At 39.1% G+C, this 13,853-nt stretch overlaps 1 protein-coding gene across 8 annotated transcripts in view; it reads left to right on the forward strand.

Annotated features, from left to right (window-relative positions):
• The window catches only part of BCL2L13 (BCL2 like 13), a 148,531-nt gene that overhangs the window by 29,483 nt on the left and 105,195 nt on the right, over nucleotides 1-13,853 (forward strand). For all 8 annotated transcript variants that reach the window (XM_036455634.2, XM_036455631.2, XM_045588563.1 and 5 more), the window contains one exon: nucleotides 518-688. In XM_036455634.2, coding sequence (XP_036311527.1) covers nucleotides 568-688 — 121 coding nt within the window. In that variant the 5' untranslated portion in view covers nucleotides 518-567. The remainder of the gene's footprint in view (nucleotides 1-517; nucleotides 689-13,853) is intronic.

The following is a 13,853-nucleotide window of genomic DNA, read 5'->3' on the forward strand; positions in this document are numbered from 1 at the left end:
GACTTTATTAGTTAAGGGAAACAAGAGAACATACTGGATAGAGGTGCAGTGGAGGCATGTCTAATGTTTTTGACATATATGTGAAAATAAACTAGGGAGAGAGGGAAGTTATTTTTTATATAAAATCTGAATCAATTAACACTTGTAAATAAATATATTTTTAAAACATTACATAGAAGAAAAGTCTTAGAAATACTTATTTTGGTATTTAGTTGACAATTGAAGTCAAGGAGAAAATTTACTAGCATGTAATAAACTTCATTTAAAAAATATTTTTATTGATGATGAGAGAGAATCACTGATTGGCTGCCTTCTGCACCTGCCCCCCCCCCCCCCCCCCCCCGTCCCCCTGCCTTTACCTCCAGGAGTTGAGCCCACAATCTGCGCATGTGCCTTGATCCAGAATCAAACTATGACACCATGACATCCGGTTATAGGTCTGTGCTCAACCACTGGTGACAACAGCTGGGCAGCATGTAATAAACTTTAAACTGAAAAAATACTTTCATATTTTTAGGTTTTACACATCTGTTAATAGACCTTTTTGGAGCTCTGCCAACCAACTCAATGGCGTCTTCTACTTCTGTGCCTCTGGGATTTCACTATGAAACAAAGTATGTTGTTCTCAGCTACTTGGGACTCCTCTCTCAGGAAAAGCTACAAGAGCATCATTTTTCCCCACTCCAAGGTATTATCTTTGGCATTTGGTGGTTATATTTAGTACCAATAATTACATCATATATAAAAGCATGTATATCTAAGTAATTTATATTTATGGTTTTATGATCAAATAATACCAAAGGTTTTAAAAAACCTTTATTGTTGAGAGTATTACAGCTGTCTCTCCATTTCCCCCCCTCCTGCTGGTTCCTGTCCTCTCCCAAGCCTTCACTACTTTATTATCTGTCTCCATGGGTAATGAATATAAGTTCTCCAGTTAATCTCTCCCCTGTCCCACCTTTCCCTATAAGATTCATCAGTCTGTTCCATGTTTCCATGCCTCTGGTTCTATTTTATTCATCAGTTTATTTTATTCATTAGATGCCTTGTTTATTTATGTTGATTTTTAGATTCAGTTGTTGGTAGATATGTATTTATTGCCATTTTATTTTTCATATTTTTTATCTTTTTTTTTTTTGCTTTTTAAAGAATACCCATGTATTTCATGTAATGCTGGTTTGGTGGTGATGAACTCCTTTTTTTTGTGTGTGATGAACTCCTTTAGAATTTTGTCTATAAAGCTCTTTTCTTTTTTAAAAAATAAATCTTTATTTTTCAGATTATTAAAAATGTTCCCCCCTTTTTTTTATTCCCCCTTCATTGCTCCCATCCACCAGGTTCCCACCCCACGCTCTGCCTTTTCCCCATCCCCCATTATCCTCATCCATAGGTGCACATTTTTTGTTCAGTCTCTTCCCAGCCCTCCATTCCCCTTTTCCCCGAGAATACCTCTGATTCTATTATATTAAACAGTTAATATTGTTCATCAGATTTTTTTATTATTATTTATTTATTTATTTATTTTAATATATTTTATTGATTTTTTTTGCCCCCTTCCTCCCTTCCACACATCCCCTCCCTCCCCAGAGTTTTGTGTCCATTGGTTGTACTTATATGCATGTATAAAAGTCCTTCGGTTGATCTATTATCTCCCCCAGATCTTCCTCCCCTCCCCGCTGTAATTTGACAGTCTACTTGTTGATATACTGTCTCTATATCTGTCGGGTCTAGTAATGATTAATGTCGTTTTTAAACATTCGTTTAAAATCTTGCTTGGTGTTGACTTGTATTGACATAACCTTCAAACACGTGGTAACTACAGAACGTGTGAAGTGCAATTAACAAGTTTTGCTTGAAAAAGTTTGTGTTTGGTTTGGTTTTTGTTGCAAAACTAGGGCTAAGAAGATGGCGGATGAAGAGCATATTCGGCACTGCATGCTTTACGAGTTCCAATTAGGAAGAAAAGCAAGTGAGACTGCAAAAAACATCTGTAGTGCTCTTGGTCAAGATGCAGTTAGCGCCAGAAAATGCCAGCATTGGTTTGAGAAATTTCGTGAGGGAAATTTTTCGTTAGATGACAAGAGTGGTCGAGGCCGTGTGTCCAATTTTGATCAAGAAGCTCTTCAAGCTCTTTTGGTGCAAAATCCTCAAATTACCCAACAAGAGCTTGCGACAACTTTAAATTGTTCAAAAAAACAATTTCCAATCAATTGCGTGCACTTGGCAAAGTCCAAAAGTTTGGAAAATGGGTTCCTCATGAGTTGACCGACAACAACCATAATCAAAGAGTCACAATTTGCAGTTCGCTCCTCTCTCGTCAAAACCGTTTGCCGTTTTTAGAGCAAATTGTTACCGGAGATGAAGAATGGGTGCTGTATGTTAATTTGAAAAGGCGGCCTCAATGGTTGGACAAAAATGAGGCTCTGCAGCCCATGCCCAAACCTGACTTGCATGTGAAAAAAGTGATGTTGTGTGTTTGGTGGTGTTCATCAGATTTTTTAATTCCCTTGGTTTTTAGATTCACTTGTTGATAGTTACGTATTTGTTTTTCATAATTTTATTTTTATTTTCTTCCTCTTCCTAAAGAACTCCCTTCAGCAATTCATATAATTCTGGTTTGGCGGTGATGAACTCCTTTAGCTTTTTTTTTTATTTGTGAAGCTCTTTATCTGGCTTTCAATTCTGAGTGATAGCTTTGCTGGGTAGAGTATTTTTGGCTGTAGGTTCTTGCTATTCGTTACCTTAAATATTTTTTGCCATTCCCATCTGGCCTGCATGGTTTCTGTTGAGAAATCAGCTGACATTCGTATGGGTGCTCCTTAATAGGTAACTACCTGCTTTGCTCTTGCTGCTTTTAATATTCTCTCTTTGTCTTTTGCTCTTGGAATTTTAATTATGATGTGTCTTGGTGTGGTCCTCTTTGGATTATTTTTGTTTGGGGTTCTGTGCGCTTCTTGGACTTGTAAGTCTATTTCTTTCACCAGGTGGGGAAAGTTTTCTGTCACTATTTCTTCCAATATGTTTTCAGTATCTTGCTCTCTCTCTTTTTCTGGGATCCCCATAATTCTGATGTTGGCTTGAAATTGTCCCAGAGGTTTCTTACATTATCTTCAACTTTCTGGATTCTCTTATCTTTTTGCTTCTGTGGAGGAGTGTCCTCTGGCTCTTTGTGTTCCATATCTTTGTCTTAATTCCTGCTTTCTTCCAGTCTGTTTTTAGGACTCTGTATAATATTTTTTATTTCAGACAATGTATTCTTTATTTCTAGTTGATCCCTTTCATATCCTCATAGGTCTCGTTTATTTTATAGGCCATTTTTAGGAAATTCTTGATAAACCTTATAATTGTAGTTTTGAACTCAATGCCCATTCTTTTACTTTCTTCAATCTCCTTCCATTGTGTCCTGCCTCTTCTCTGCATTTTAGCTGCTTTCCTGATTTGATGGAATAGTTTTGTGTGCTAGGTGTTCTGGTAGAGCCCAGTAGCACAGCCTTCCCAGTTACCTGAGGTGTGCAGTCAAAGTGCAGCCCTTTGTGGGCTGTGTGTGCAGTCTTGTTAAGCCTTGCTTATTGTTGATATCACTGGGAAGCATTGATCTCCAATCCAATTGGCTTTGAGGATCAGTAGTGTCTCAGCTAGGAGGGCTTCTGTGCTCTGCTTAGATGGAGTGGAGACTCGGGGTGGCGCGGACAAGCTTTGGTTGCCCGTCAGTCCCGCCTTAGGAAAGTCCTTTTCGCAGCAAGTCCTGCAAGATTGGTTGCTGGTGCATGTTACTCTTGGGTAAAAGGTGTTCTAGAGTTTTGCCTCGTCCCTGACAGCCAGTTTTTCCCTGGCTCAGAGTTGTCTCTCAGTGCAGTTGAGAGTTTTTTGTTTTTTTCCTCCCGAATGAGAAAGCCAGTCTCCTGGCGGGCTTCTGTGTTTTGCTTGGATGGGGCAGAGTCTCGGGGTGGTATATATAGGCTTTGGTTTCCCGTCAGCTCCTCCTTACGAGGTTCTGGTTCCTGAGTCCTGCAGTAATGGCCGCTGGCTTCACCCACCTCTGAGAGATCTCTGCCCACTGCCTGAAAGTCTGTCCTCTAAAGTCTAGGCCATCTATCAGAGCAATAAGGTTGTTTTGTGTTCCTCCCAAACAAGAAAGCCAGCCACGCGATAGCTGTGCATCCTCTCCGCTCGCCAGAAGTAAGCCAGAAGTGAACTCGGCTCGCCCTCTCTGTGTGCCGCTAGCAAGCCAGCAGCGAACTCAGCGGCCGCCTTTTCGCACGCACAGTTCTCCGCACCTTCACAGTTCCTGAGGCTCAGCATCCCTTCTCTCCCCTTCCCAGATGGTAGAGCCTTTTAGCCAGCCATCTGGTGCTTGAGGGCAATGTTTCCCCTGTTTTCCAGTTGTAAATTCAAAATTGTTGTGGTAGGCTGCATTCAGGTGTCTACCCTATGCCGCCATCTTGGTTTCTCCCTGAAGCTCTTTATCTGTTCTTCAATTCTAAATGATAGCTTTGCTGGATAGTAAGTCCTTTTTATCACTGAATATTTCTCGGCATTCTTTTCTGGCCTGCAAAGTTTCTTTTGAGTAATCAGCTGACAGTCTTATGGGGGTTCACATGTAGATAACTAACTGCCTTTCTCTTACTGGTTTTAAGATTGTTTCTCTTTAACCTTTGGCATTTTAATATATTTTATTGATTTTGTACAGAGAGGAAGGGAGAGAGATAGCGAGTTAGAACATCGATGAGAGAGAGTCATCGATCAGCTGCCTCTTGCACACCCCCTAGTGGAGATGTGCCCAAAACCAAGGTGCCCTTCAGTCTCCAAGCCGAATCGAACCCAGGACCCTTCAGTCTCCAAGCCGATGCTCTATCCACTGAGCCAAACCGGTTTCGGCACCTTTGGCATTTTAATTATGATGTGTCTTGGTGTGGGACTCTTTGGATTCATCTTGTTGGGGACTCTTTTGCACTTCCTGGACTTGTATATTTATTTCCTTCACCAAGGTAGGGAAGTTTTCTGTCATTATTTTAAAAATTAAAAGCAAATTGATTTCAGAGAAATCAAGATGGCATAGGTAAACCAGTTAGGCATAGGTAAACGCCTAACTGCAGCCTCACACAACAATTTAAAAAAAATACAACTAAGATACAAAATGGACATTAACCAGAACTACAGGAAAGTTGACTGGTTGGAAATTCTACAACTAGAAGGAAAGAGAAAACCAGAAGGAAAATCAGAGGAGCTGTAAAAGCCTAAGGTATGGAGACACAGTACACGTGTAGGGAGAGGACAGAGTTGGAGAAGAGGGGTCAGCTGAGTGCCTGGCTGGCGTTCCGTAGCGGGAAGGAGATAAAAGTTGCAGATTGTGCTGAACCCTAGTTCTGACTGCACTGAACCCCAGTTCTGGGTGAGACCCTGGGGACCCAGGCTCATATAGAGGGATTCTAGACTGTAAGGTGGAAACTCAGGGGAGCGGCGAAAGGCAGAGCCCTGGAGGTGCGTATGTAAATGCTCGCAGAGGATGGACTGTTGACTGTGCTGCTGTATTGCCCTAGTGGGAAGGAGACAAAAGTTCCGGACTATGCTGAGCCCCAGTTCTGACTGCACTGAACCCCAGTTCTACAATAGATAGACCCTGGGGACCCAGGCTCATATGGAGGGAATCTGGGCTGTAAGGCAGAAACTCAGGGGAGTGGCAAAAGGCAGAGTCCCAGAGGCATGCACGTGCGCAGAGGACGGACTGTTGACTGTGTCGCTGGAATGCCCTAGTGGGAAGGAGACAAAAGCTCCAGACTGCATTGAGCCCAACTTCCAACCCCACTTCCAACTGCACTGAACCCCAGTTCCGGGTTCATTGTGGGAGAGACTAGACTGTCTGGTAGTGGGCGAAATTCAAGGGCACCTTTCTCTCAGAGGTGCTTGCAGTGAATACCAAAGCAGCGAGTACCAAAGGACACTGAGGAACACTGAGAATCAGGAACCTCATAGGGTGGGGCTGACAGGAAGCCAAGGCTTTAGGCTCCACCCTGAAACTCCGCCCCATCCAAGCTGAACACAGAGGCTTTTGCAATTTTCCAAGTCTAGTCGAATAAGGCTGTCTCCCAGCGTAGACACAGCTGATCCTCACAACCAATTGGCCTGGAGGTCAGTTCCTCCCAGTGATACCAACAACAATCAAGACTTAACTACAATAAAGGGGTGGACCAAGAGTGTCCATTTCAGGTAGCTGGGAGGCTGATCCACTGAACCATATAGGACAACTTAGCACACAAAGCCACCCTACCAACTCAGGAAAGCTGCAAAAATGCTGAGACAAGGAAACAGATCACAAATGAAAGAAATGGAGGACAAAAAGAGACTGGATATAGAGATCAAAACCACGCTTATAAAATTTTTCAAGAATTTCCTAGAAAAGGCTGATAAAATAAACGAGACCTATGAGGATATGATAAGGGATCAACTAGAAATAAAGAATACAAATATTTTTTTATTTGTCTGAAATAAAAAAATATTTTACAGAGTCCTAAAAACAGAATGGAAGACTGCAAGAATCAAGTCAAAGATTTGGAACATAAAGAGCTAGAAGACATTCTACCCAGCAAAGCTATCACTCAGAATCGAAGGCCAGATAAAAAGCTTCACTAATAAGAAAAAGCTAAAGGAGTTCATCACCACCAAACCAGAATTATATGAATTGCTGAAGGGGATTCTTTGGGAAGAGAAAGTAAATAAAGATAAAAATTATGAACAACAAATACGTAACTATCAACAAATGAATCTAAAAACCAAGGAAATTTGCCGAAGCCGGTTTGGCTCAGTGGTAGAGCATCAGTCTGCGGACCGAAAGGTCCCAGGTTTGATTCCGGTCAAGGGCAGGTACCTTGGTTGCGGGCACATCCCCAGTAGGGGGGTGTGCAAGAGGCAGCTGATCGATGATTCTCTCTCATCGATGTTTCTAACTCTCTATCCCTCTCTCTTCCACTCTGTAAAAAAATCAATAAAATATATTTTTAAAAACCAAGGAAATTAAAAAAAAATCTGATGAACAATATTAACTGTTGAATATAATAGAATCAGAGGTAGGGAAGGGGAGTGAACTGATGATTCTTGGGGAAAAGGGGAGAGGGGGATGTGGGAAGAGACTGAACATAAATTGTGCACCTATGGATGAGGACAATGGGGAGTGGGGAAAGGGCAGAGGGTGGGATGGGAACCTGGTGGAGGAGAGCAATGGAGCGGGAGGGGGTTGGGGGAAAGGAACATTTGTAATAATATGAACAATAAAAATTTATTAAAAAAAAAAAAGACAGAGGATAGTCTAGGCTTAAAATTTGGCCCTCAGTGGGCGCAGTAACCTCTCAGTTATTCAACAAATAGTTAATGATCACCCATAAAAAAATAAAAAAAAAAAAAAGGGGGTTTGTGCAGTCTAAAAAAAACCCAAAAAACAAAACACTCCCTGTGGGTCCACACATTGTCCCTTCATTCTCCCACTCAAGCACTATTTTGCAGTCTGCCTTCCCCTCAGCAGCCATCTTCCTTCCTCTCCATTGATGTTTCTATCTCTCCCTCTCCCTCTCTGAAATAAATAAAAATATATTAAAAACAGCAAGTGCCATCTTAGACAAAATAAAAGTATTCCTATAAACCTTTTCAGAACTGTGGTCCTCCAGCGGTTCCAGGACTTGTGATATAGTGCTAATCATGAATTTTTATTTTTATTTTTATTTATTTTTTTTAAAGAAGTGTAGCTCGGGTTTTATTAGAGCTAAAATCAGAGTTCGTGTCCAGAGTTTCCTGTTCATGTTGGAGCTGGGTCCAGGTACCTTCAGGCCATTGGTCTATTGTTTGTGGGGTTCGCATGAATTAATACAAGCGTCTATATGAATTAATACAAGGAAGCCAAGAGCGAGCCAGGAGCATATGAGCAACAAGAGCCAAAACAATGAACTTCTTTGTTTAGGGGATTATGTATTCCCAAATGCTCATGCACTTGCAGTGGATACCCCCATTCTAGTATTATAACATGTCTAGAATGTCTCCAGATATGATTGACAGGCAAGTACCTTTGCTGTATTACCCCATCTTTATGGGGAATGCATCCATATTTTCTTTTTTTTTTCTTTTTTGTCAAAAAAATATTTTTATTTTATTTTATTTTATTATTTTAATATATTTTATTAATTTTTTTTGCCCCCCTCCCTCCCTCTCACACATATCCTCCCTCCCCAGAGTTTTATGTCCATTGGTTGTACTTATATGCATGTACACAAGTCCTTCGGTTGATCTATTATCTCCCCCAGATCTTCCTCCCCTCCCCATTGTAATTTGACAGTCTGCCTGTTGCTTTACTGTCTCTATATCTGTTTCTTGGTTCATCAGTTTATAATGTTCTTTATTATCCACAAATGAGTGAGGTCATGTGGTGTTTCTCTTTCATTGATTGGCTTATTTCACTCAGCATGATGTTCTCCAATTCCATCCAGGTTGCTGCAAATGATGAGAATTCCTTCTTTTTTATGGCAGCATAGTATTCCATTGTGTAGATGTACCATAGTTTTTTGATCCAGTCATCTGCTGACGGGCACCTAGGCTGTTTCCAAATTCTGGCTATTGTAGATTGTGCTGCTATGAACATAGGGGTGCATATATCCTTTGTGATCGGTGTTTCTAGTTTCTTGCGATATATTCCTAGAAGTAGGATTACTGGGTCAAATGGGAGTTCCATTTTCAGTTTTTTGAGGAAACTCCACACTGTTCTCCGCAGTGGTTGCACCAGTCTTCATTCCCACCAGCAGTGCACGAGGGTTCCTTTTTTTCCGCAACCTCACCAACACTTGTCGTTTGTTGATTTGTTGATGTTGGCCATTCTGACAGGTGTGAGATGGTACCGCATTGTTGTTTTGATTTGCACCTCTCGGACAATTAGTGACTTAGAGCATGTTTTTATGTGCCTTTTGGCCTTCCTTCTGTCTTCTTTTGAAAATATTCTATTTAGGTCCATTGCCCATTTTTTAATTGGATCATTCATCTTCCTTTTCTTTAGTTGTATAAGCTGTCTGTAAATGTTGGAGATTAAACCTTTATCAGTGGTATTATTTGCAAATATGTTCTCCCACACCGTGGGCTTTCTTGTTGTTCTGTTGATGGTTTCTTTTGTTGTAAAAAAGGTTTTTATTTTGATGTTGTCCCATTTGTTTATTTTCTCTTTAGCTTCCATTGCCCTAGGGGCAGTATCAATGAAGAAGTTCTTTTGGCATATGTCTGAGATTTTGATGCCTGTGGATGCTTCTAGTATTTTTATGGTTTCCCGTCTGATGTTTAAGTCCTGTATCCATTTTGAGTTTATTTTTGTGAATGGTGTAAGTTGGCGATCTAGTTTCATTCTTTTGCATGTGTCTATCCAATTTTCCCAACACCATTTATTGAAGAAACTGTCTTGACTCCATTGTATATTCGTGCCTCCTTTGTCAAATATTAATTGAGCATAGTGATTTAGGTTGATATCTAGGTTCTCCATTCTATTCCATTGATCTATATGTCTGTTCTTGTGCCAGTACCAGGCTGTTTTGAGAACAGTGGCTTTGTAATATAGTTTGAAGTCTGGTATTGAGATCCCTCCTACTTTACTCTTCTTTCTCAGGATTGCTGTGGCTATTCGGGGTCTTTTATTGTTCCAAATGAACTTTTGGAGAGTTCTTTCTAGGTCAGTGAAATATGTCATTGGTATTTTAATGGGGAGTGCATTGAACCTATAGATTGCTTTAGGAAGTAAGGACATTTTGATGATGTTGATTCTACCAATCTATGAACATGGTATGTTCTTCCATCTTTTTACATCTTCTTATATCTCTTTTTTCAGTGTCTTGTAGTTTTCCGCAAATAGGTCCTTTACTTCCTTAGTTAAATTTATTCCTAGGTATCTTAATTTTTTTGGTGTGATGGTAAATGGAATTTCTTTTTTAGTCTCTGTTTCTGTAGTTTCACTGTTGGTATATAGAAATGCTATGGATTTCTTGGCATTAATTTTGTTTCCTGCTACACTGCCAAATTCATTTATTAAGTCATTAGTTTTTTAATGCAGTCTTTTGGTTTTTTTATGTACAATATCATGTCATCTGCAAATAAGGATAACTTTACTTCTTCCTTTCCAATTTGGATGCCTTTTATTTCCTCCTCTTGTCTAATTGCAATGTCTAGTACTTCCAGTACTATGTCAAACAGGAGTGGCGAGAGTGGGCATCCCTGTCTTGCTCCTGTTCTTAGTGGGAATAGTTTTAGTTTTTGCCCATTGAGTATAATGTTGGCTGTGGGTTTATCATATATAGCTTTTATTATGTTGAGGTATGATCCTTGTACTCCCACCTTGTTAAGAGTTTTTATCAGGAAAGGGTGTTGGATTTTATCAAATGCTTTTTCTGCATCAATTGATATGACTATATGATTTTTATCTTTCAATTTGTTTATGTGATGTATCACGTTTATTGATTTGCGGATATTGTACCATCCTTGCATTCCTGGAATAAATCCTACTTGGTCATGGTGTATGATCTTCTGGAGTCGATTTGCTATTATAGAATTTTGTTGAGAATTTTGGCATCTATGTTCATGAGGGATATTGGCCTGTAATTCTCTTTCATTGAGTTGTCTTTATCTGGTTTTGGTATTAGGGTGATGCTGGCTTCATAGAAGGAGTTTGGAAATGTTCCTTCCTCTTGGATTTTCTAGAATAGTGTGAGGAGGATAGGTTTTAGTTATTCCTTGAATGTTTGGTAAAACTCTCCTGTGAAGCCATCTGGCCCTGGGCTTTTGTTTGCTGGAAGCTTTTTGATGACTGTTTCAATTTCTTCCCAAGTCCCTGGTCTATTGAGATTTTTAGATTCTTCCTGATTGAGTTTTGGAAGTTTGTATTTTTCTAGGAATATGTCCATTTCCTCCAGGTTGTTCAGTTTGTTGGAATAGAGTTGTTTGTAGTATTTTTTTAACAATCTGTTGTATTTCAGTGGGGTCTGTTGTTATTTCACCTCTTTCATTTCTGATTTTGTTTATTTGGGTCCTCTCTCTTTGTTTCTTGGTTAGCCTGGCTAGAGGTTCATCTATCTTGTTTATTCTTTCAAAGAACCAGCTCTTGGTTTTGTTGATCTTACGTATTGTTTCTTTGGTCTCTATGTCGTTTATCTCCACTCTGATTTTTATTATTTCCTTCCTTCTGTTTACACTGGGCTTTTCTTGTTGCTCTTTTTCTAACTCTTTGAGTTGTAGAGTTAAATCATTTGTTACCGTTTTTTCTAGTTTTTTGCAATAGGCTTGTAAGGATATGAACTTCCCTTTCAAAACTTCTTTTGCTGTGTCCCATAGATTTTGGATTGTTGTGTTTTCATTGTCATATGTTTCCAGGATATTTTTAATTTCTTCCTTGATTTCTCTGGTAACCCAGTCCTTGTTTAATATCATGCTGTTTAGTCTCCATGTGTTTGATTTCTTTGGATTACTTTTATTGTAGTTAATTTCCAGTTTTATGCCATTATGATCTGAGAAGATGCTTGATATGATTTCTATCTTCTTGAATTTGAAGAGACTTTGCCTATGTCCCAGAATGTGGTCTATCTTTGAGAATGTCCCATGTGCGCTTGAGAAGAATGTAAATTCTGTGGCTTTGGGGTGGAATGTTCTGAAGATGTCAATTAATTCCATCTGGTCTAGTGAGTCATTTAGGATTGATATTTCTTTGCTGATTTTTTGTTTAGATGATTTGTTGAAGGGTGACAGTGGGGTATTAAAATCTCCTACTATGATTGTATTGCTATTAATCTCTCCCTTAATGTCCTCCAGCAGTTTTTTTTTTTTTTTTTTTTTTAATGTATTTAGGTGCTCCTGTATTGGGTGCATATATATTTACCAGGGTTATTTCTCCTTATTGGATTGTTCCCATTATCTCTTATGTCCTTCACTCTGAGATCTAATTTGTCAGATATAAGTATTGCTACCCCAGCTTTTTTTTCATTTCCATTTGCCTGGAAAACTTTTTTCCATCCCTTCACCCTCAGTCTGTGTGCATCTTTTTTTCTGAGGTGGGTTTCTTGTAGACAACAGATGTATGGGTCTTGTTTTCTTATCCAATCTGTTACCCTATGTCTTTTGATTGGAGCATTAAATCCTTTACATTTAAGGTTATTATTGATAGGTACTCATTTGACGCCATTTTTATTCTATACCCGTGTTCCTTCTTCACTTCCTATTTCTTTATTTTTGCAGTAGACCCTTGCTGGTTTGGTGGAGATAAATTCTTTCAGTCATTTTTTGTCTGTGAAGCTCCTGATTTCCCCTTCAATTTTGATTGATAGCCTTGCTGGGTACAGTATTCTTGGATTCAGATCCTTCCTTTGCATGACTTTGTATATTTCATCCCATTCCCTTCTGGCCTGATATGTTTCTGTTGAGAAATCAGTTGCTAATCTGATGGGGGTTCCTTTGTATGTAACTTTCTGTCTCTCTCTGGCTGCTTTTAAGATTCTTACTTTGTCATTGTTGTTTGCCAATTTAATTATAATGTGCCTTGGCTTCTGTCTTCTGGGATTCATTTTGCTTGGGTCTCTGCGAGCATCTTGGATTTGTGTGGGTTTTTTCTTCTCTATCTCAGGAAAGTTTTCTGTCATTATTTCTTGAAATACTTTTTCCATGTCTACCTCAGTTTCCTTTCCTTCTGGAACCCCTATTATTCGAATATATTTTGTTTTGTATTGTCCCAAAGCTCCCGTAGGCTCTCCTTCTGCTTTTTAATCTTTTTTTCTAGAAGCTGCTCTAATTGGGTATTTTTTTCCATATTGTCTTCTAGCTCACTGATGCAGTCCTCTGCTTCATCTAGTCTACTCTTGATGCTTTCTATTGAGTTCTTTATGGTCGTGATGTCATTTTTCATTTCTTCTTGGTTCTTCTTCAATTCCTCTTGGTTCTTCTTCAATTCCTCATGGCTGTTCTTCAATTCCTCATGGTTTTTCCTCATTTCTTCTTGGTTATTGTCAAATTTCTCTTCCATTCTTTTTAGCCATCCTATGATCATTACTCTGAATTCTTGCTCTGGTAGGCTGCATGCCTCCAACTCATTTACTTCCTTTTCTGGTGATGCCTGCTTTTCCTTCATGTGTGGACCATTTCTCTGTCTCCCGATGGTCTCTCTTTTCAGGATGTCTGGTTATGTGGTGTTCCTTCTCCTGCGTTGATTTAAAGGTACAAAATACAGCACTACCAGGTACAACACAAGAGGCACTTAACAGGAATGTATTTACAATATTAATAACCTGTAATAAAGGTGAGCACTAGAGAAAGGCAAATTAGGGGGTAGGAGAGAAGGAAGAAAGGAAAAAATGAAATAAAGAAAAATTAAAAAAATAAATAAATAAGTAAAATTAAAAAAAGAGGCATAAAAAGATAGAAAAAGAAGGAAAAGAAAAAAAAGTAATGACAAAATGAAGTTGTAAAACAGGGAAAAGAGACAGAGAGAGAGAGAGAGAGAGAGAGAGAGAGAGAGAGAGAGAGAGAGAGAGAGATAAGAAGCAGACTAAAAGAGAAATGGGAAACAAACTATATATATGGATCAAAATTCCCATAGAACCACCGCTAAACCCAGCCAATGCCAGTAACAATACTTGGAGATTAATACAAACTACAATATCCACTATTATTAAGTAAGGCTATGATATACGGAAGTAAAAAAAACAAATAAAAACAGAGGATTTTTTTAAAATAGAAAGCAACAATAACAACACAGGAATGAGCATAACCATTTCACTAAAAAGCATAAAAATTTACAATAATCAACATTCACACAAACAATGAGAAAAAGATACAAAGAACTGTTTTTTGTTTGT

The sequence above is a fragment of the Pipistrellus kuhlii genome, unplaced genomic scaffold (assembly GCF_014108245.1).
Source record: "Pipistrellus kuhlii isolate mPipKuh1 unplaced genomic scaffold, mPipKuh1.p scaffold_m20_p_3, whole genome shotgun sequence".
Lineage (NCBI taxonomy): Eukaryota > Metazoa > Chordata > Mammalia > Chiroptera > Vespertilionidae > Pipistrellus > Pipistrellus kuhlii.